Source organism: Lates calcarifer, linkage group LG11 (assembly GCF_001640805.2).
Source record: "Lates calcarifer isolate ASB-BC8 linkage group LG11, TLL_Latcal_v3, whole genome shotgun sequence".
Taxonomy (NCBI): Eukaryota; Metazoa; Chordata; class Actinopteri; family Centropomidae; genus Lates; species Lates calcarifer.
In genome coordinates this window covers 11,398,634-11,423,206 of record NC_066843.1, presented here as the reverse complement: position 1 = coordinate 11,423,206, position 24,573 = coordinate 11,398,634, and the positions used below count along the sequence as shown (strand labels likewise).

Genomic DNA, 24,573 nt, shown 5'->3' with positions numbered 1-24,573 from the left:
TATGATCTTACCTGGTCTGATATGGCCAGTACCTTGTGTATTTTCTCATGATGGATGGATTATGAGAAAATGGGTACCATGGGCACAAACAGGTAAGAGGCCATCCTCTCCTCTAATACATGACAGACTGAGAGAGACACAAAATTACAGTCTCTTTATGATAATTTGGCATCTCTTTACAGTCATCCTCAATCTCTTGTGGTATTTTTGTTTCTCTTTGCGGTTGTTTCGCTACTCTCTGAGGTCATTTTGCATCTCTTTGTGGTTGTTTTGTTTCTCTTTGGGATTGTTTTGCATATCTTTCAACAACAACATATAGGGCTCTGGCCCAGGGGCACATTGATGCCTTAAGTGTGATTATTGTATTGTGGGTATTAAAAGGTATTAAAAATATTAAGATATTTATGTATCTTATTTAGATTAGTCTATGTTTCATCATTTAGATTTTTTAACCATACGCCCCTGAATAATTTCTTTATTTTTTTTGTTTTGTTTTTACTATTAATGCATCACAATTTATGACTTAGGATAATCTAATATTTAGATAGTAAGCATTTGCATGTTAAGCTTGCTGCACATACTCTGCTGACAAAAACAAAAACATAGACTTTATGCTATTACTTCAGCAGTGTTTAATGACAAAAAGTATTGGTGATGGTACTGTAAAACATTTTCTAGAGATGTTTCACGAAAAGTATGACCATAATTTTTTTTTTTTATTAATACCAAGAATAAGAATAGGCTCTTTTTTCTGTGATGTGTGCAGTCATATCAACATGTCATGGAGCTCAACAGCAACATTGTACATTCAGTGTTGACTGGTCACAACCCCTTTAAATAGGAGTAGTCATTAATTAAGCTTGTGACTTACAGTGCCTGTGCAGACAATGTGATTTCTTTGAAGACTTTAATAAAATTCATGAGATCATTGAGGCACACGCGCACACACACACACACACACACACACACACACACACACGCACAGACAGAGTTTGATTATCCTATCGTGCATCTCTTACTTAGCTCATTTCAGCACAGCTACCCAATCTTCAAAACTCTGCAGGCATTTCCAGTGAGCAGCTGCACATGATAAGTAATAGGGAAAAGGAGCAGTTATGGATGTCATTTGCCGAGACTGCTTGCTGAGTGAGAGTGCAAGATGCCAAAAGAGAGTGTGAGGCAAGAGAGGGGGAGGTGGCAGAGGGCTGATTGAAGGTCTTAATGTTGCATTTTAGCACCAATTTGAAGATGTCTTCAATCCCAGGAGTGTCACTGAAAAACTCTTTGGGGGGTGAGAAGTCTTCGAGTGCCATCTTTACATCTGGGACTTGCAAATCACAGAGGCAAGATGCAGATCACGATATATCCCTGTATGAAGCCTAAATCATCCCTTTCCTCATCATCTCTCTTGTGTGTGTGTGTTTTTTCTCTCTAAGGAGTCCAAGCAGCCAGCTTTCTCTCTCTTCTTTCTCCTTTCCTCTACCCTGCATCTCCCCATGATGACTGCTATAATTAAAGAGACCGGTCAGAGGGGAGGCCTTCTATGGCTGCTCTCCAACTCATTACCAGATGTTTAGAGGTCACTCCAGTTTATACGCACACTCATACACACACACACACCCACCCATGCATACCTACAAGAGTTTCATGCTCAAGTCGAGCGAGAGGAAGCAAAAAACAGATACATTCATGTGGACTGATTACTGGTGTTGATAGTGCCTTGTCATTCATATTCAGGTGAGAGTGGAAATGAGGCTGAACGAGGAAGAAAAAACCCAAAAACATAACACTGCAATTTTTCAAAGCCCTGCCTAGACGTGGTTCAACAGAAGATAAAACTTCAAGTAAAACAGAAGGCCATCAATTTCTCTGTCGAGATAAAACATGATCTACGCTCTCTTTGGCAGACGGTGCTGTCATATCAATCCAAATCCTCAGACAGGAAACTCATTTCATAACTTATGATGCTCATGTGTAAACGGCGAGGCTGCTATTGCTCGACAGGTAACACGAACGACCGTGTCTGACTTTATCTGAAGGAAACATATGGCTAGCTTCCTCCTGTTTGTCGGGAAACACCATTTTAACAGAGAAATTATGAGATTGTTCCTCACCACAGACTGATGAGGAAATACGCGGAGCCCTGTCACGAGTGTTTGTCATGTAAACACATTCTTACCTCTGTTTGGGGCTTACGTGGTTTCCAGCAAACATGTTGTGCCCTCTATATGGAAAGAATTGCTCATGCAAGGATATAATATTGCTAAATATTTTGTAACTGCTGATATAAACGCAAACATTCACTTGTTGGAAAAATGAAATTAAACAAACCTCAGACGTACCAGTATTTCATTATAATCCTATTTCTGGGTTAACCTTGCTTTGTCAACACCAGGGGTTTGGATTATGTGTTAAAAATGTCCTGCTCAGACTTGAGATATGCACATATAATTTGATATTCACACAAATATCCCATTGTGAGAACACAGGAACATTTTTAAAAGTCCTAGTTTGAGTCCTGTGAATGAATCTCCAGTTTCATTTGACCCGTGGTCAGAGTCAGAGAGAATTCAGGCCGGTTGCCTCAGACCCTGATGTGACCCCCCTCTGCCCACAAAGCCCATGGAAGTATGCCAAGCCAGCAGCAAACGAGAACCTGAAGTAGTTCCAGACCAACATAGTGGCTGGTGATTGTCCGTTCTGCTCCGAGAGGAAAGCAGCTTCTTGACCCCCAGCCTGTCCAACAGTAAACCACCCTCATCGCAGATTCACATGACACTGAGCGTCGCAAATAACATTCTGGTAAGGCAGTGTTCCACATTGCACCACATGAAAGGATCAAGTGACAAAAAAAAATCCTCATTAAGATAGTGAAACTAGAAGCAGGGTCTGTGGAGAGAAGAGTCAGAGGGCAGCAAATAGTTCAGGAATCCAGCAGATGGATCCAAACCTTTGCTGCGCTATAACATGAGCCAAGACCAGCAAAAAGCTACGCCACAGTCTCCACCTCAGGACTGTTTCCGGAAGGTGAAAATGTCCCGGGTTTTGGATCCTTTCTTGCCCTCCGGTGGAGGTGTGGGGGTGGGGTTTGGTGAAGGCGAGGGCGTGGATGACGGGGAGGGTGAGGAGGGCTGAGGGGTGGAGGTGCCTCCATAGGGGCAGCTCTGTGAGTCTGGGTGCTCACCCGAACACTCCACAGTGGGGATGTAGCGGCTGTCCCACATCCCGGGGCCACACAGTTTACAAAGGTCGTGCAGGCTGCACGGGATCCTGGGTAGGAGGCGGAACTGGTAGAGAAGGCTGCGGGCCTGGGAGAGCAGGACGAAAAGGGGCAAGGTGAACTAAAAATCGCTAAATTTATAAGGGTGAGAGGAGCTTTGGACTGATGAGGAAAAAGTGAATACAAAACAGTTAGCTGCAGATATCAAGACTTAGTGGATTAAAACACATCAAGAGCCTGGACTGCCAGCTACAAGAAAACAAAACACTGCCAAGGTCAGCATTGTGCTGTGTTACCTAAAGCTACGAAGCCGCTCCGCCTGCTCTTGAAACGTTGGATGCAAAATCTCAGGCAGCAACAAAAGGAGTTATGCGTTGTGCATGCTAACATGAACTCACTGCCTGTGGTTGCAGCACTACTAACACAGCATCCATAAACATGAGGAAGCAGGCACAGACACAGTAGCAGGGATGCAAATCATAAATCCTCTGCATGGCATGGCAGCACACCACTTAGCACCTCAAGGCCTCTCTGGACAGGTTATGGTGTATCAGAGCTGCTTTGCTGCAGTATCATCATGCAAACACAACACTGGATTTGAATTAAATGTATAGTAATTGTGGAGGAATTGTCATGAGCATGATCATAAAACAAGGATTATTATAAAAAGAAGAATGGATACCCATGCACTTTGGGTCTACAGAGGTGCAGAAAAAAATCATTAAACATATCGTTGTATGTCAGGACATGACATGATTTGTTTTTTTTTTTTTTCTGTGATACCTTGCGTAGCACCAGTTCTCCATTCATGTGCATGGAGAGGTTGCTGAAGTGGAGCAACATTTGGTCTGTGGCGAGCTGCTGCTCTGTCACATCCTCCCCGTAGAGAACAATGATGGCCACACACAGGAACAGGTGGAAATAGTCAGTCTATAAAGAGAAAGAAAGAGGGCAGGGAGGAGGTCAATAATTGAAGACAAATGCAGGCATATCTGCAAATAATAAGCTTTTTGAGGCCTACAGTCCAATGACAACACAGTCTCAGATCTCTGGAGTATTTAGTCATGCCCTTGCTGCAGGGAACAGTGTGAAGGTTACACAGAACAAAAAGACACAAATAGATATGCACACAAAATTCAAATTAACATTGAAATCCAGTTCAAGGAAAATACAAATTAGGAGGTTATAGTAATTGAAAATGTTTAAAGATGGAGGATGAATTAAGGGCTTATTCTGAGAAAGACAGGATATGATAAGTATATATAAATTTTTTTTTTGGAGCTTATTTGTGCAAATAATAAAATAATCCACAGGCCCCTATTATTGTCTAAATGATTAACTCATCTCATCATCTCTTAAATATCTGTCATTGTGTCTTGCTTATTGAAAGATCTTCTCATTGTTCACCTTTCATCACTAGTAATGTACCCAGAGTTTGCATCAATATTTTACATCACAGACATGAATGAATTTCATCATGAAAAAGGTGACAGTTCAATTCCAAAATGCTCCTACCAACAGTACGTAATAAAAAGTGTCAGCGAGTCTAACCATTGCCAACATCAGATAACAAAGAGCAGTCAAGAACAATCTATCATGATACAATACTACTTGATGCCTTCCTTTCAGAGAAAAAAACAAATATCAATCAGAAAATCTTGCTCTTGTTTGATCCGGAAAACACTCAACTGTTTAAACTGAGGTTTCACTCTGTTATCTCCTCTATCACCACCTGTAGCTGAAGATCAGAACATTTAGTGAGAGCCTGAACAGATGGTGCAAAGCACAGAGACTGATATTTGACCCCGCCTCAGCAAGGAGAGGTGTTAAACTCTGTGTCCTGGCAGCAAACACGACACAGTTTACTGGGCCCACGTACACGACAGTGGGGAGGGCAGAAACATGCATTACATTAATTTGAGGTTGAAAAGTCATCTTCAGTGCCTTGCAGTGTAAACTCCATGTGGTTCATTTATATTAACAGTTTGCTTATTTTGCAGAGTTTGCATTTTAAAAAGCTGTTTAATTAATAAAATTAGACTGGATATGTTAAAATGTGGGATTTTATATATTGAATCTTTACTGAAAAAAATCTAATCTAATCACTGTTGAATTGAATCCTTAAAAGCTGACAAGACCAAGACTACAAGGAAGTAATATGACGCTTTAAAGGCATTTAACAGGATTACAATATTCTGTAGTGACAGGCTTTAAAAGAAGGAGCAAGGATTCTTTCTGTTTTAATAATTCATTTCAACATCTTGAAAAAAATCATCTAAAACTTGGTATTGTAGTGAAATCGCACACTGCCAAACGCCCACATGCACTCATATATGCAAAGTTTTTTGTTTGTTTTTTCAAAACTGGTGTATGCAAAGGAGCTGTGCAGACTTTGCCCTGACCTGGTAGTGTGCCCAGCAGGCCTCCCACATGCGCAGAGCCTCTGTGTCGGGGAACTCCCGTTTGAAGCAGAGCAGGATCCACCGGTGGCAGAAGAGCAGCTGGAGGCCGTCCTCCCCGAGTCTGGTCAGGTGCTGGTGGAAGCGGGGCAGCATGAGACGCAGCAGCTCCCGCAGGTACATCTGAGGGCAGGTCAGAGAGGGTACGCACCAGTCTTACAAACACAGTTTCTAGTGATATTTTTAGTATTCTTAGGCTGGAATTATTCTTCTGAGGGCTGCATGTTTGTGAACATACACAGATGTCATTCGGACATTCTTGTGTCTGTTTCGTTTATGCTTGTAGAGAGTGGGGGTATAATATATACAATATATGTAATACATGTAATATATACTAGTATGTGTCCACTAGTAAACATTTGCATTTAGCAAACCACTCCATCTGTGAATCAAGAGTGAAATTAAAATTAAATGAACATAAATGGACAGAACAATGACAAGCTGGGCAACAGTATTAAGGCAGTACTATGCTGAAATGTACGCCCAAACTTTGAAAGAAAAAAAAAGAGAAAACTTCCCGACAGGATGCTGGATCAACCAATCAGTTCGCATGACGCAACCCTCTGTGAAGTGGGTGTAACTGTCGGATTGTCAGAAAATTATAAAAATTGTTGGACAGAAGTCACAAGAGTCCAGAGATGATGGCGTATACTGGTGCCTTTATGTGTATCTCCACATCAGCATAATTCCAGCTTTGTTCCACGTCTATGCTACAACCCGACATTTGCCAAAATCAAAGGCAGACGCAGAGACATCCTACCAGCTGCCTCTCCATGTCCTCGTCCCGCGGTGAGCTGATGAAGATGGTGTTCTCCATGAGGCCGACAAAGCACCAGAAGGTGTCGCTTTCATCCTGGATCTCTGTGAGCAGGGGGGCCACCAGGTCAGACATGCCCTGGCAGTAGCCCATGTCCGGATTAAACACTGCATAGTTGAGCAGAATCCGCCTGGGGGCAAGACAACAGCCAGGGACATCTTAGTGCTGAGGTAACATCTCAGCGTAAATAACACCTCTGATGTGATAGGGCGATACAGCATCATAAACACATTAATTGTTTGTTGTTGTTTTTTTTGACGGCCTCTTAAATAGAAATGTTCTTGACCCTGCAGCTCGGCCAAACCACTGAAAAGTATGGTCCCACCCAAGCACTCGGAATGATCCAACATGTGTTTCAGCATTGCTGGTAATGCCCAGAAAAACACGACAAGCCCTGCTCAGCGGTTGCTATGCCAACTCCGCTGGTAACCAGGGAGATAATTAATGATCTTTCTTTTCTCCCCCCCCCCTTTTTTTTTAAATACAGATACTACTTTGAAGAAAACTTCCCTGGCAGTCCTCAGTAGTATAAACAAAGAGAAAACCATTTGTTTACTGTTTTAGTGCAATATTGGATATCATTTAGAAAAACTAAGAGGAAGTGCTTTTGTGGAAGCAGACTTTGCAGTGGTTTTGTGTTTGAAAAATTAAAGATAGAAAAAATAAGGAGATGACAGTATTTCTTGGTTCAAATGAATGCTGAGTCTGAATGACCCAGAGAAACTTATCTGTGACACATCAGTGCAATAGATGTGAGATCACAGAGGAAGCATGAGTTAAGTGCTCTGCATTTGGACGTGTGCGGCTGTGGTACCGCCCCACCCCAGACGTAGCATAAGACATAATACCTAGACAAATACCAGGAGCCTCGATGAGAGTGACTAAACTAATATGCTATTTAAATCCTCTTGCTCCTCGTTTAGAAAGCCATTAGCTCTGAGTATGCATCAAAAGTGCTCAGACGGCTTAGTCAGAGTCAATAAAGCATGAAACTCATTTGCGGCTCCCCCAGAGTTCAGAATATGAAATGAATAGGTATGCCTGTGCGTCGGGGCTGAGGAGTGAGAATGATAAGGACGGATTGAGAGAAGGTGACAGAGAGAAAGAGGGTGAAAAAGACAGAGCTCGAGATCAGGAGAGGGGGAAAAAAGAAAAAGACGAGCAGGGTGGGGATGAAGAGAAGTGGGTCTAACCTCATGATCTCCACATTGGGGTTATTTTCTCCTCTGAAGAAGTGGTTGCTGCGGTCGGTTCTAACCACATCTTTATCCACTGTGAACTGGACCTTCCTCCAGAACTCACTGTGCTCCTCCGGGCTCATGGACAGTCTTAAGAAACACACAAACACCAGGCAGAAATGGAAAAGTTAGTGAATCTGAAACTGAATCCTGCAGCTGTTTTCTTGACTTGTTTCCAAAGTTAACTGGCTGAGTTATAATGGATTAAAAAGATGAGAGCAAGTGAGTTCAATAAAGTTGTTACTGCACAGTCTCTAAGGGAACGCCTGGTAATTAGGATAAAAAAAACATTATAAAATAATCTTTACCTTAAATGTTACTCTGGTGTAAAAAACTAATACTTAGCTGCAGATGAAGTAAAACATGTGGGGGTGGGCAGGCAGTGGACTGAGGGGGCATTTCACCATCAAGTGCTCCACTGGGGATAATACCACAACCATAAAACCTTCAACCAACCCTCTAAATGTTAGGGACTATATTAGCAATATATCCTCTGTATGGCACTAATGTACTCAAGTCCTAACAAGCAGAGGGGATTTAATTAACACTGTTTGTTTTCCATGTGGCTCCACCAGGAATAATGAGTGCACACCTGATGCAACGCCACGCAACTGTTTAGTTTCAGTGTCGTGTGTTTGTGTCGTTGGACTCTCCCTGGCCACCTTTCTATCTCTTCTCTCTCTCTCTCTCTCTGGAGGACACTACTCAGGAGTTCAGTACACGTTTTCAACACTTTATAGTTCTGAGTCTGGTAGGGTTAAGCAAGAATGCGTTTGCATAGGAACATTGATATTTTAGAAACTACCTTTGTCCTTGTGCTAATAGTTTATTTTTATTCATTCTAATCCAGCATCAGTAGCCTATGTCTGTTTGCAGTGATGGTTTTGAAAACACAAAAATCAAAAAGGAAACACAGACAAAACCCGAATCAATGGATACAATAAAATTAACATAAAACTCAGTAACAAGCACCAGATCATCCACATGACTGATCCCTCTTTAAAAGCTGTTTTGACTTCCCATTCATGATGCCATCCAGGCTGAGTTAGGAATTAGATTTATTACTTTCTAGCTTAATAACACAAAATAGAAATGACAAGATGCGCAGTCTGAAATAAACCTAACACAATTAAGCAATTAGTGTATTGGCAGAAGATATATCAGAAGATCCTTTATCAAATTTTTAAAGCAAAATTTCTGGTTCCTGCATCTCCAGTGTGAGGATTTGCTTTTTGCCCATTTTCTCTAATTTCATACTGAACATCTTTGGGTTTGGACAAAATAAGACTGATCGCAGACATATTCCTGACTCCGAATATGCCTGCCATGGCTATTTTCTGAATTGAATAATTAAAAAAAAAAAAAAATTAGTTGCAGCCCTGGTTTGAACATCTGAAGGTGTATTTATGAACAAAGAGCATATTTATTGAAAGTGAACTTCCCTTTTTCTTCCAAAAAAAATCAAAACTGAAAATACAGTTCTTTGGAATTTTAGTCAGTAGTGTACCAGAAATGAAACATAGATGCTTTCTGTTCAAGCCAGCTGCAGCGTGTTAGATGACAAATTCTGGAAAAATGGAGACACTAAGTTACCTATCCAACTCTCCATACTTTCTGATGAAGAAATTCATCAGTATGACAGTGTATGACAGTGTTTGTATAGAATGAACTTACTATATAGGTGATTTTTAAATGTTTTCTGTTTTTAACTACAGAAAAAAGACAATCTCATCTAGTCATTCAGTGATTTTGTAGCATTTTTCCACAATGACAGTATCCTCAATATTCTTCTCTTTCCTTTTTACTCATTCTGTTATCTGCTTGCCTGCTGACCTATGTTTGTAGCACAGAGTCTTTGGTTAATCAGAAGTCTGTTTACTTGTTTGATATTGGTTATCACAGCTAAGGAAAAGACAGAAGGAGCAAAGCCACAGACATGTCTCCTTGCTCCTAATGATCAACCAGTGGCCCCAGAGGCTCCTCTAGTCAAATGGTCTTTAAAGGAATCCACATCAGAGTCAGAACAAGGGCTCTAATTACCTGACTTCGATAAGACCTTCTGATGTACTCAAAATGTTAATAGGCCATAGAGATGAAACCGATCCAATTATCATAGTCATTACAGATGGAGCAGCACAACGTGTGAAAATATGTGCACGCTCAACCTTTTGATGGCGGGGTGAAGATAAATAGAGGCTCTTGGATGTGTGTGACGTGTGTGCGTGTGCTGGTCCACGCGTACCACAGCAGTCTTTTTTTCCCATCCGATGAGAGAGTATGATCTGATAAGCGCTGACATGTTTTTTCTCCAGAGACCTTTTATTTCACACCCGGCACCTCCCCTTAACACTTCCCTGATTGTGCCTATTGATTGCTCAGTGCCTGCGATGAGAAGCCACAATAGACTCACATATGGTTTAATGTTTGACTGACTGAGCATTTGGCAGCCGATACTGCAGCCATGTGACAGTTTATCTGCTGTTTCACGTGTCAAGAATACTGCTGCGTCTCTGTCAGACTTCTTTAAAATAAATTGATTTCCATTACCTCAAATAAACCTTGGAATATCTTGATGCTTATCACTCAATTTAATTTTGTGGCACAGATGTTATTAGCAGCCAGGAATTCCCCAGATTTCTAAACAACAAACTAACACATATCTATTTCTATGTTCCCCACCTCCTCTGCTGGATGTCATGATAGTGGGTGCGTTTCTGCAGCCTCCAGGCCTCCCTCTCCTGGGAGGTGGAGTCGTAGCTGTAGTAGTGCAGCAGGAAGGGCCACACCTCACCACGGATGGATGGGTCGATACCACCGAAGAAGATGGCCTGGTGGAGAGCGGGAGGTGAACAAATACAAATGGGGTGTTGTCACACATTCAGAGGGCAAACAGGGGGCACGCGCTGGGGCGATAATTTCTAATAGATAACCGTGGGAGCGCATCACACTGTATGCAAACAAGGCATCCACACAGTGTTGCAAAATGCTGCAAAACCGAAACCTCCTAAGAAAAAAAAAAACAAAAAAAAACACAAACACTGTTTAATCTCCGTGTCCAGCAAAAACAGTACTGCTCTGTTTCTGCGCTCGGGTGTTTACTGAGGAAATGTCTTGGTTACAGTCTAACTGCCACTGAGTCATTTCAGTAAGATGGTACAATTTCGGCTGAGTCAATCTCAGACTACTGAAGTGACTCACAGGGGGACACTGGCCATGACTAACCCTCTGATTATTTACAGAGTGGAGATGCTGATTAAAACTGAAACTTACACACCGTGGAGTTCACTTTCAAAATGACTCTCAGTATGAGTACTTGAAAAGATAAAGCAATAAAATGTGGAGCTGGACTGTACAGATAGCAGGAGAATAAATGCATATACTGACTTGTTTATTTTTTTAACTGATTCCACAGCACTGTGAGAACATGAATGTGCACACACACAGACATACCTTGCGTAGCTTATATTCCTCCTCCACCTGCCCATTGTGGTTGAGATGACGAAGCCAGGTGGTGACATCCAGTCGCCGATAAAGCTTCTCCTCTGGGTGGGTCTCCGCTGACGGTAAGGTGGGCCTCTGGATGGAAAACTGCATGCAGGATTTCTCATTTGACACCTGAAGGGAAGAGGGAGAGAAAGAGAGAGGGAAAGAGAAAGAGAGAGTGAGAAATGACAGACTTAAAAAAAAAGTAAAAACAAAACAAAAAACGTGGGCACAGAACCAATATTCTGGATGGAAAATGGAAAAGGCTGAAAAATGTCTTTGTTTCCTAATAAAACTAGATGCCAAACAGGATTTTGGATTGTAACCTGACCTGGTCTTTGAGCTGAGTTTCCCTGCAGCACTTCCACTGTTGGAAGACCTCGGCCAGCTTGTCCAGGCCAGCATGATGGAAGTGGAGGATCTTGTATTGGCTCTCTCTGCTGGCTATCACCAGCTGGCCACTGGTGCATGCCTCATCACTACAGCAACACAACCAAGACCAGAAAATAACACAAAACTCTTGAAGGAATGTGTTAATTAATATAGTAAAAGACACGACCTACAGGGATTAATAAACCTTTTTTCTTATTTATGACTTTCTAATAATATGTTCAACTAACTTCCCAATTATTGTCTTAAAACAAACCAACATGTCCTAAAACCTACAACACAGCTTGAAACACTGCACAGTAGCAGGATGAGGCGACCCCTCGTGACCTCCCAGCTGACCTGAAGAAGAGTCTCAGCGACCTCATGTGACCCAGGTCCACCCTGAAAACTCCGCACAACTGCTCCAGAGCCAGCACCTTCTGCTGCTCCTCCCACCGCGTGCCCTGGGACTGGCCGCTGTTCTCGGACGGGGCGTGGCTGTCCAGGCTGGAGGCGGAGCTGGCTGAGTGGGTCATGGACTCCTCGCACAGCTCTCTGGCACCAAAAATTAAAAAAAAGAAAAAGATGAAAGAGTTTTTATGAATTAGAATCTCAGAAGGTTTTTTTTTTTAGTTTAATTGCGCTAAAGGGAACTGAGTCATGTTTTCCATGAAATTAAAGGAGTGAGGCTTCAGATGTTGTTTATCCCTTCTGCACAAAAATCTCTCCTTTCTTGTGCCTCATATTCAGATACAGATCCATTCTCCTGTGTGGGACATTAATAATAAATGTCATGTAGACAGTGGCCAGCGGTGTTTAGCCAGTGATAATTGTGCAGACATATAGGCTTATCCCCAGCTCAGTTCTGCCCTGTTGTTTTGTGTCTCAATATGGTTCCGCCAAGAGGCTGAGAATGGGAGGAATGCATGGAGGCTTCTGAGGACACACACACACACACACACACACATAAGGAAATCTGTACACACACACAAATCACACTGTCTGCCGTCCAATTTCCCCTGTCATTCCCCCATGGCCAGCATGTTGTTCCCGGCACTGAAACCTGAGCCGAGGGTTCCTCTGCTGCAGGAGTAGACATACAAGCACACACGCACACACACAATGCATACACGTACAGAAAAAAGACACACACACAGACATGCGACAATACAGAAAATAGACAAACTGTATATGCAGCCAACAAAAACCCACACCCTGCACACACACAAGCTCTTCAATTATAGGAATCACTGACTGGCTGGCATTTTTAATGTCTTTCTCTCTTCACACACACAGACACACACACAAACACACAAGTGAATGGACCATAGCTAATGACCATAATGCACTCTCAAACACGTCTCAAGACATGCTAACGCTGAGAAACAGGCCAACACAGAAATACGTTAAACCCACTGACATTTGAGAAGTAGACGTCTAAATGAAGTTATCTGTGCACTACTTGCTGTGAAATACACACTCATTTATTTAAAAAAAAAAAAACATCCAGAAGTCATTCAATTTGAAAATTTTGTTTATTTTATCTCTAATCCTTCAAGAATTTCAAAAAAATTCTTTTTGGTTTGAATAAATGTGTGAATTTAAAAATATCCTTTTGCAAAAAAAATACACATCTTTTCACCATTTTCTATTTACAAGTTTTACGGGCGAACACAAGTGGCACGTTGGTACTTTGGAGGGAACGAATGAGGGAGGCAGGCCAGATCTAATCTATTACACCCTGAATCAATCATGTCTGGCTAATCATTTCCCTGTTAGCAGATGGGAAAATAACACGGCTGATCAATCCAAGCTGCACAGTTTCCTCTGCTATCTGGTGATTTAGTGCTCTCTGTCTCATGTATCATGCCACAAACCAGACTGTGGAATACAAGGAGACTGGGAGAGAGGCACAGAGAGCTCTGGTAAGGGAGTTAGGCAATCTGAAATGTGGAGGAGCTCTTTTAAAGGACTACTGTACTCGCTTTTTCATAACCCCGTTGACTGTCAAGCTCGGGGTGTTTAAAAGGCCTATGAGCCCTTTTACAGCAGAGGTTTCTTTCATTCGTCTTGCACTCTTAAAGTACATATACAAAGCTGTTTGCATATTTCTCCGCATTGAAATAAAAGTGCAAAAACCATGGAAAACAAGAGTGAGAAAGCACATGATTCTTGGCATTTGAGCATGGATCGCCCGCTGTGCTGCATTTCAGCAGAAACTCGACGAGTGATTAATGACGTCTGTCAGTGTCAACAGCCTGATTCCATTCGTGCGCTGTAGCAAATGGAGGCAGCAGCCATGCCATAAACTGTACACAGAGTACATAATGTAAACAAGCTGTTTTGATGGAGCCAGGCTCCTGTCCCACCAGGCCAAGGTGAGATCAAACTGCCCTGAGGCCCCTTGTAACACCTCTCCCTTCATACGGGAGGCTCTTACCCCCCGGGGAGGGGAATGTGCTGCCAGGTCACCCTGAGAACCAGGGACCAAGTGCTACAGGTCTCCAGAGACTCCCAGGCCCTTCAGCTAATCCCTGGAGGGAAGAGAGAGATGAGGGAGGGCTCTGGTGAAGTGGGGGGTGGGGTGCAGGCACACACTGGAAAGTGGTCAGTACAGTTTGGAGTTGGGAGAAATACATTAATCATGTGGTATTTCAGTGATCCCAGAACCACAATGACACACATTCAAGTCAAGATATATTCTTTTCCAGGACTTTCTACAAACTAGTCCTCCTCTAGAAAGGGGGTCAGGACCCTCAGAAGGGATCACAAGAAAAATGTGAAGGATTTGCTTCATTCAGATATTTTAAAATGACATTAAATCTAGATCACTTTCTAGAAATCTGTTTTCACTTTGACATTAAAAGGTATTTTCTGTTGATTGGTGTCAAAAAATATATTGAAGCTGAAGGTTTTCTAGGTGAGGAAAAAAAAAAATTCTGGTCACAACCATAAGAAATACAGTATTTGATTGGTGATGAGCAGATACAAGCAGAACTTGCTTAATTTTAAAGGTGTGACAAGTCAAAAATGTTGGAAACCACTGTTCTGAGATATAATCACATGTTAAAATTGTGCAAGTAAAGACCCAAAAAGGCAGTACACATCGACAGTCCAGAGTGGTGTGATAAACTACTGTTAAACTTTAAAGGAACTTGTTACGAAGCTTGACGGAGATTGCTGTGGATTTCTCTTTTTTGCCCTCTCCCACCACTCTACTCTTTCTCCTCCTCACCTCCCACCCCCTCCTCTTTTCATCTGCTCTCGCACTCCCATACGCGGTTCTTTCTCTTTGAATGATTCCAAGTGACATGTTTCCAGTTCCTGGCCCCTTAACAGTGTCAATTAAAGCAAGAGAGAGAGAAAGAGAGATTGAGTGGGTTCCAGGGTTTTGGCTGCTGCTCCGCTCTCTTCAGTCCTCTAATCCGGAGAGCTGACATTCAGCCCAGCACAACAACCCCGGGAGCACTGGGAATCAAAGGGCTTCACACAGACTTTAGGAAGGGAAGGGGAGGAGGGCAAGATATTTGAGAGGTGGGCAACACCGAAAGAAACAATATTGAGAAAAAAACAGAGGGAATGACCAAGAGGAAAAACTGCAAAATAAAGAGAGGAAGGAATGGGTAGATAAGAGGACGGAGGGTGAAACTCAGAGAAGAAGGCAAAGAAGAGGATGGATGTGAGTGCCAGAGAGCTGAAGAGAGACACTAACAGTGAGCGAAGCACAGAGGAGTGGAGGAAGAGAAGGACAGAGTAAAGGTTAGAAGCTGTGAAGCGCAGAGTGTTGCCAAGTCACACACTGACTGCACTTACAGCAAGCTGGGGTCTGAGAGTGGTTAAAAAGGCTTAAACACACACTGAGTCACTCTCTCACTCTGCTCGAAACACACTGACACAGGCTCACACATTCTGGGCAACATGTCAGGCCGAATAGCTGCGTGAGGAAACGACCGCGGAGGGAATCATAAAGTCAAATGGCCGTGAGGTCCGGACAGCAACACAGTCACTGTCCAGATGGCTCCCTTGATTAGAGAACAGTCTCTGGAAGCACTGGGGTTTTGGGTTTTTGTAGGATTTGGGGACTTATATTAGACCATCTGTGACATTATAAAACATTTAGATTGAGGGCTGCTATAAAAGAGTGAACCCATTTTGAAGTCTGATAACATTTCATGCCCCATACTGAAGTCATCTACCTGCCTTTCACATTCAGTTGCAGTGCAGTAAGCCACCGTGTGGCCTCAGAGTGTAAATTATATCCCTCATGCCATCAATTCTTTTCTTTTTGGCTCCACCTTGTGGCAGGTTGGGGTAACCAATGCAACACCTTTATAATCAATGCTGTAATTTATGTAACAAATAACCATCTGGATTCTGTGCCACAACAGCATGTCATTCAAAGTTTCTCACATTTTTCTGCCTGACAAAATGGAAGAAAATGTACATCCTGATCCAGATATACATCTTATATATACAAAGTATATTAACTGAGAAATGTGTCTTTGTAGTGTTTGGGTAAATCTGTAATATAATTGTAGGACAGTGGGAGCACCAAGAACAATACAACACACAGACAGCTCACTCACTATGAAACAAACACACACAATTTTACATTACTTGAGACTACAATCAGAGGATTTATATTTCTTCATTAATCCCTAAATCTGTTTGCAAAAACTATCCCAAAATAACATTTTCCCTCATGTGGTCTCACAAGTCGTAACATCTGAATAATTGTCACTAGAGACCACTTACATTACATATCTTTGCAGACACAGCTGTAGCTACCAGTGAGGACACTGAGGACACTGAGGCTGTGTCCTCTGGGTATTTGGGTTTTAGGAGAAGTTTGTAGGCTCAAGAGTATTTTATAGGCTGTTTTTCACCCAATATATTTAATTTTACTGCCTACTGAAGCAGTGATGCAGCTGTTATCAACAAATATAACACCATTTGTCTGATCTGATCCTACTGAATGCAAACTAAATTGGTTGTTCTCGGTGGGAATGACCTGAATGCTTCAAAATGTCAAATCTTCATATAATCTACATATGTGTTAACACAAAAAACCCAAATAGTCCATGAAATAAGAAATAGTAATCTAACATTATTAATCATGCATCAGCAATAATTCTTATTAGTTATTCCAGATAAGGACATTTAATCGTAGTCACGTTGGCAGCACTGACACTGGAATGGTGATATGAGACCAAATGGCAAGTTTACAAGGTACAAATATGCTGGCAAGATGTGGAGAAAGTCAAGAACCTGGTATCACAGTTCTTTAGCATTTAAATAGTGGTTTCAAAAGATAACCCTGGGAGGACCCCCATTTTATCAATTTTTTTTCTTATGTATGTTTTTTCTTGACTTACTTTCCTACCAAAAAAATAAACTAATATCTGTGTATGAATAACAATCTAGATCATGAATGAAGCTCATTTCAACCCCCTCACTGACCTGGCTTCATTGTCCAGGAAGACAGAGCCGCTGCTTTCACAGAGGGCCTCGCTGACGGGGGACAAGCAGAAAGGGGAGGAGAAGGTGTCCGAGTCAGAACCCATGGTGCTGTCCCTGCTCACTTCATCCGACAGCTCACAGGAGCCCTCGTCCACCTCCTCCCCAGCCAAGGGCAGCTGCTGCTGGTGTGAGGATGCATCCGCTCCGGCCTCCACCACCAGGCCGTGGCTCTCCGTGGAGGTGCTGCTGGTAATGTTCCTCTCTTCATCCTCGTCTTCCTCCTGGGCCGCTGGAGGACGGGAGTGGGGTCTGGACGGGATGTATCATTGATTATTATTCTAATAACTTAGACTTAAACCCTAGACTCATTTAGTAGATGCATTACTGACAATAGGCTTATATCAAAAAGCCACAGACACAGAGATCACTGCTACTATATAAAAATGACTATAATATCACCACCTCATAAACAACACTGAGGGATATGTCTCCAGCATGTCCAAATTGCCTGCAATTTAACTTAAAAACTTAGGAGGTAAAATGATCTGTTTAAATGCCTCCAAGACATTTTAAGAAATAAACTTCCCCACCGTCGGCCTCTGCGGCGTGCGTTCCTGCGTACAGGGGAGCTCTCGGGCGTGATGTAGCGCAGCGCCTCCTCATCCTGCCTCTGGATGCGGGAATTAGGCACCCAGGTCAGAATCAGAGTGGTTCCCAGGCTCTCATCCTTCTCCACGTGTACACACAGGTAGCCTGCCAGGGGGCAGCATAAACCACGATTACGTTCGGGGTAATTATGTTGGGAATAATGAGGTAACTTGAGCGGGAAGGACAAAACTTTTTATGTGTGGCAGGCAGTTGCAAGTTTAAGACAAACATGAAACCTGAGAAGAGATGAGCAAACAAAGAGATGATGACGCAGAGATAAGCTGAGGGGTGAGTAACAACCTTACAGACAAAGGGAGAATTACAGGAAATAACAGTTGTTTACCGTAGCAGTACAAAGTAGCACAAGAGAGAGTGCTGACAACTATAAAGTATGCTATGTGTTTGACTCTCCATCTTTTTGAAATTTAAAAATATATTTTACTATGATTTTGGTAAAAATACAAAAGAATTCATTCTACTGTATATTTGCAGTAAGGGGACTAATATTAAATTAAGTTCCTTTTATCAAATTAAATTTGGGACTACTCATTTATATCTTGCAATGTAAAGTTTAGTCTCCTGTTTTGTCCAGTGTTATCTTCTATATATTTTATCTTTCATTGTGAGGCAGTTTGAATTGTCTTATTGAAAGTTATGCTCTACATATAAATTTAAATCTTGTCTTGCTCAGCAAAATGGCATTTACTAGTCAAAATTAATTAGTCTCTCTGTATAATAAATATGTCCATGGGTGGGAAGCTGGTGAGGGACTGTCACATTTTCACTGTGCTGGGAACTTCATTTCTAACCACAATACTAGGGCTGAAAAATATGCAAAAAATCACATTAGGATTAATCATGACTCATATGAGTCATGAGATTTTTTGAATTTCATTTTTTCTGTTGTGACACACTTGCAGCTCCTGTGATTTGGATATTGCACTTGGCCATGCTGTGATTTCAATAATATTTCAATGAATTCTTCAGCCCTACTCAAAACTAGTGTCAATAATTACTGAAGTTAAAGGAAAGCTGTCCCTTTTGGTCTGACTCATCTACTCAGCAGCTGTGTTTATACCACAAAGAAAAAAAGACAGCTGGAAAGACAGTTGCAACATCAGGCCAGCCTAACCTGGGTGGTGCTCAGCCAGGCCAGGCAGGGGCTCCGCAGGGTGCACACAAACATTATTTTTGGAGAAGATGATCTCGCCATCCAGGCCCGAGCGTAACGATGAGCCCCCCGCCCCGGGGTTAAAGGTCAGGAGGTCGGAGGCCTTGGAGGAGGCACGCCGCAGGAGCCGACCCAGAGACATCTCCTCAGGTACTGGGACACTGGGCCCATCCTCTGAGTGTGGGGATTTGGGAGTAGAGCAGGGAGTTTGAGGAAGAAGAAAGAGGGAGGACAGTCCATGACAGAAATGGTGAGGGAGTGTTAAAGAGCAGGAAGGGAGGATGACATGAGAGAAAAAAGGAAACATAACAGTCAGGTTAATCTTTTAAAGACAAATCTTGGCACCACAGGGCTGCGCACAGTCACCTACACTTCACCTCCTCCATCACATGTGTGCTTGTATTTACTGCAGTGTCCTTACTGCAGCGCTCAACCCCAGGATCCCCTCCCCTCTGTACTTGTTCAGCATTTCCCTGTGCCACATTTTCTTTGCCCACACCTGCGCCTACTAACACGCTCACAGGTTCTGTGGATACTGTACTGCTGTGTAACTGAACATGCCCCTCCTTTTATAAACAGCATGCACACCGGTATGTACACACACACACAAAGACATGTGCAAATACACTTCACTTCATCCGTGTGAAATTCTAAGCAGTTATCAGTAGCCAACAGATGTCATCGTCATCAGAGCTGAACTGGGATCAGCGTGTCACACCACCAGTGTTTAACTTTTCTGCTTCCTTGTGTGATGAGACAAAACTTCATGTTGAGCAAAGTGAACCAGCTCTTTTGATGCTGCAGCGTGGTGTGCTGTTGAATGCTTTCTTCTTTGTAAAGGTTTGGATAGGATCTTAGTTTTCAGGTTCAAAGAACATTAAAAGCAAATAAAGTCAAACTTTTTTTCTTTTAGTTTTTTGTTTCTGTTGGATCCCCTCACATACAATAGAACCAATTGATCAGATTTCTTTCTTTTGTTTTGACATGTCTGTATCTTTAGTACAGTGGAACCTTGTTCTCCTGTTGGCTGAACACTCACACTGAACACATATTCCCTGCTCTGTCTGAGGAATGTTCCCTCCTTTTTCCTCAGAGGGCATGTTTACCTCTGCCTGATTAAGCAGGCACCCCACTTCCTGATGCCAGGCTCCAGACAGGAAGGCCGCTGGCATGAAATCCAGGCAGGAGCCTGGAGAGGGCACATACAGTGGGCCATCATTTGGCCTTAAGAAAATAGGACTGTGGGTGTTTCTGCAACTAGAGATTAATTTCATCGTCTTTTTAGATTAATGGATTAATCGTTTAATCCATCAGATGTAGGGCTGCTCCCTGTAATAGTCGACCAAACATTAGTTGATGAGAAGAGTCAAGTTCTGATTGGCTGGTTGGTCGCAAAATGTTCAGTCACCTTGCTGGTTGTTCCGGCACGGTCAGAATAAATTCTGCTTTTGCCAGTGTCGTTAACAGATGAGTCACTTTGTGTGTACACTTGTAAAGTTTAGATTTTAAAGGCTTATTATTACAGTATTGTAATTCTATGTAATGTAGAACAGAGTTTCTCAGCCCTGGAACTCTAACCATTTTCTGTTGCCCCCCCGAAAAAACAGATATTTAATTAATTAAATTAATATCCTAAAGGACTAGTCAACTAGGAAGATGTCTGTTTTGTGGAAAACCTAATCAAATGTCAAAAAAGTAGTGAAATATGCCCATTGCACCTTCTGATGTTTTAATTCATCCTGCGTTGTCCAACACACACTTCAAAATCCAAAGATAAGTTCATTTTTAAATTTTATAAAACAGCAAATTGTCACAATTAAAAAGCTGGAGCCAGTATGTTTTGCATTTTTACTTAATCAGTGGCTGAAACAATAAATCTTAATCCAAAAAAAGATAATTGATTAACTGACTTACTGATTTTTATTTCAGGTAGAAGATGTTTTAAGTCTGAAAATATAAAGTTATCCAACATTAGACTACTGCTGAACATTAACGGACACTGGGATATTTGCATGCTAGCTGCTTCAACAGCACTAGACTAATCCACTTGTAAATAAGCCAGAATGGACTAACAGTGTCTACCTACTCTGACTCTGCATTCCTGCAAGACACACACACTGAAAAACATGCTACCTGAGCATCATGTGCATAATGACAGGCTGGGATTTTCGACATGATAAACAACTGTGTCCAGCAGCCTTGTAACAGCAACAACAAATTCTACTATGCAGTGGTTATTTTTGGTCTGTGTGTGATTACAGGGTGACCCAGGTCAGTTTGATAGGGCTCGTTCATGCAGGCTGTTAAAGGACACACTCCTTTCCTCGCGCTTCATCTTTTATTCTGTCAACACCTCAGTGCTCTCACACACTGCCTCTCCTCTCTGACCTTTCACTCTTTTATCAAATGACTCACATCCATGGGACGGAAACACCATCCTAAACTCTGTCTACTGCCGCTGTGACCTACACAATACTTCACATTTTTCACAAACCTTTGAGAGACTGCCTGCCAAAAAAGAGAGACTTTTAATAAGAACCCGAAACCTACACCATGGAAATTAAGCTGCAAGTAAAGAAGCGACAAGCTTCCAGGGTCTCAGCTTCTCACCTCTGGGCTACCTTAATTAAGCTGTCATGGTGACATTTGAATGGACGAGGCAATACAGAGCACCCCACCCCCACCCCTTTCATCTGTACTGTATACCAACATGCCTGGGGCAGCTGAAAAGAGAGCAGCCACAAAGAAGCCTGAAAAACAAGGTTCTTGTGGACTGCACAAGAAAACTTTACGGTTGGCTCAGTGGTGTTGTATGTATATATTTAAGGCTTTACCACATATCAAAGCACATTAAACATATCTCCCATACAGGTAGAGTGTTATATTGAGCTTCATGTCATAAAGTAATAAACAGTGTTCCTTAAAATTTAAATACACCCATTTGAACACCTTTTCAAAATAAACTTTTAGTACACATAATCCCTGCAACCACCAGCTAGTATTGAGTGATGGAATAGGAAATTAAAAGGTGGCTAAAATTTAAATTTTATTTGCTGATTTTCATGAAGAAACAAGAGTGACTACAAACTTCTGGTTGAGGAAAAATGATAAATTGTGCTCAGATCTGTGATTAAACTTTGTTGAGTTAAATGGTTCTACAGTCATAAAATTTAGGATTTAATTTGCTGGACAGATGTATCGACTGATATTACCTTATCTTAGATATATGAGTATGAACAGTATTTATATAGTAGTTTGGTGCACTTTAGATATTTAGAGTCTTATCCAAACCATCAGGGGGCGTCTGGTCGGTGCCAAATTCATTCTGCAGTATGAGAATAAGCCCAAACATACAGGCAGTCATACAGACAAGATGAACATGGAGTCCTGCAGCAGGACTGCACAGTACACTGTATGTCAGCTGAGAAGTAGTAAGAAACTGCAATACTGAAATGCAAAAGATATGCTTGTGGTAATTTAGATACCATCTGTCTACCAGGGAAAACTTACAAGTTTATTTTTCAACTATGAAATGTCCCGCTCAGATTTTTTAAATATTTAAATTTAAGGGATTCTAATTAAATGTGTTAATGGAAAAAAATCTTAAGCTGTTAGATTGTTCATATTTCAAAAATCTTGCTTCAACCAGGCAATTTAACTTTTAAAATTTGTTTCCTCGCCCTTATTTGGTGACCAGAAGAATATGAATATGTGCACAGTGTCGTGCAATACAATATTTTTTCCACCTGAAACGTACAAAATACTCAGTACACATACAATGCATTCCTATGCAAAAACACAGCCACTTACAGCCTCAAGAATTTCCACTGAGGTGGATCACTTCCTCTCCAAAAGATACCATCATCAGTGGAAAATTTTGAGTTTCACACAGATTGTATCTGTGCCAAACTGTTACATTAAACTGCATTACAGTGCACACGAGTTACTGTTTGTCTGGTCAGTCAGTGTATCCTGTAAATACAGGTCAAAGGTGTATGTGTCAGTCCCATAATGTGGGTAAACCCTACTCTACCCACATTATAAGGGAGGACTAAGGGTACTGACCTGGCTGCTGTAGCTGGGGGGGAAATGCCCCACTAGTAACAGTAACAGTGTAGCCTGTGTAGCAGAGGCGTGCCATGATGTCGGGGGCTCCATCAGCTCTCTTTAGACTGGGTCTGACAGCCAGCATCCGCCTGACAGGGGGAGGAGGAGAGGGCAGGATGGCTGGGACACGGTTTTTGCCACCGCAGCATTATTTTCACACAGGCCCATACTAATATTTAGTGTGGGGTTCTGGCCGGAGCAGCCCGGGACTCTATCTGTACCATCTCGAGTATAAATATTTTAGTTTAGCCGCCGAGACTATGGCCGAAATCCTTTGCTAGTAACATTTCACGGTGTCCACGTTTACGGGCAACTTTAAAGTTTGTTTAAGCAGAACAAACAAACGACAACAGTGACACATATTTCGCTCGTACCGGACAAATGTATCCTCCTTCGGCTGTTGGCATACACCTGTTTCAGCAGGAGAAATAAATGAATAATCAGCAGCGTGTAGAGAAGCGGGGCCAAGCGGCTGAGCTCTCACCTTCAGTCCCGCCGCAGGAGTCTACAGCCCATATCGGACAGCCATGTCACCGGGCAGGCAGGGACCGAGCAGCACGTACCGGCGTCGTTTCGCTTCTTTCCCTCCGGATTTAGCACAGGTGTTAAGGGACTGTGGTGTTGATTGTACCCCCTGTGTTTTCCGACAGTGACACCACACGTCTGACTGCTGCTGTTCCTAGAGCAAAAACTACACTTCCGGTTGGAACTTTCAAAGTAAACCCTCCGCTTTTAGGAATGCTGTGCAGGAGCTTTAACTTGTAAATCAAAAGTGTCTCACTTCCGGTAATAATTTGCTTTTGTGTGTCTAACTTGATTTAGCAGCTCCAAACCAATCCCCCAGATTTCCCTGCTTCCGGAACGCCAAAGGCTTTTTCTGTCACACAAACCGGGAATTTTAGATCTCGGATAGCAAACACGGAGGAAATCAGAGCATGACAACACACTGAAATACAAACAAATAGATTTTTTTACGTGAACCAAAGTCACCATCCGACCCAGCCTACCATAAAAAATCTGACCTTTTTTCATCATAAGTGACGTTTTTAAGGTCACTGGCAAAAGCTTGAATGCAGTTGGTTCATCATCAGGACCAGAGCTGGAGTCAGAGCATCTCGTCACGGCTGCTGAAGGCTTTACCTCTCTGTTTAAAACATGTTTTAGTCAAGGCAGTAAATATTTCCCCCATCAGTAAAATAATAAACAATAAATAATAACATTCAAGTTATATTTTTAAAATCTTGTGTTTTCACTCAGTTTTAAATTGTTTGCCTGATTTGGAGGTAGAAATAAGCTATTTTCCTATTAAAAGTAAAACAAATAATTTAAAGTATATATTTACACAAGTGGTGGTACATACAAATGCTATACAGTAGTCATCCACACAAGACTGCATGATGAATCAAAACTACTTTAGCACAGTTTGTTGCCTGACAGCACATTAACTGTGTCAAACTATTATGTTGATAAAACGAAATGACATAAACTGATGTGAGGAATCCAATCTCAGGGTAAAATTAATGAAGAGAGCATGAAACAACATATGCAACGTCAACAAGAGTCATTGTGAACAATGGGCAAATTAAAACTATCTGATAGAC

At 42.0% G+C, this 24,573-nt stretch overlaps 1 protein-coding gene across 1 annotated transcript; it reads right to left on the bottom strand.

The window, feature by feature from the left end:
* Window positions 1–615: 615 nt before the first annotated feature.
* Window positions 616–23,677, bottom strand: tbc1d16 (TBC1 domain family, member 16). The gene is made up of 13 exons (XM_018670986.2): window positions 23,457–23,677; window positions 18,827–19,039; window positions 17,637–17,799; window positions 17,047–17,355; window positions 11,947–12,141; window positions 11,549–11,696; window positions 11,185–11,349; window positions 10,414–10,562; window positions 7,690–7,824; window positions 6,440–6,626; window positions 5,623–5,802; window positions 4,004–4,150; window positions 616–3,308 (listed from the first exon to the last, which is right to left on the bottom strand). Exons 2-13 carry the CDS (start codon window positions 19,005–19,007, stop codon window positions 3,009–3,011), a joined length of 2,259 nt encoding a protein of 752 aa, XP_018526502.1. The 5' UTR covers window positions 19,008–19,039; window positions 23,457–23,677; the 3' UTR covers window positions 616–3,008.
* Between the last annotated feature and the right edge of the window lie 896 nt (window positions 23,678–24,573).

Coding starts and splice junctions, on each gene's coding strand:
- tbc1d16 (XM_018670986.2), bottom strand. CDS start 19,007: ATGTCTCTGGGTCGGCTCCTGCGGCGTGCCTCCTCCAAGGCCTCCGAC. Junction 17,356..17,636: donor GCACGCCGCAGAGGCCGACG/GTGGGGAAGTTT, acceptor CATCCCGTCCAG/ACCCCACTCCCGTCCTCCAG. Junction 12,142..17,046: donor TTCCTGGACAATGAAGCCAG/GTCAGTGAGGGG, acceptor TTTTGGTGCCAG/AGAGCTGTGCGAGGAGTCCA.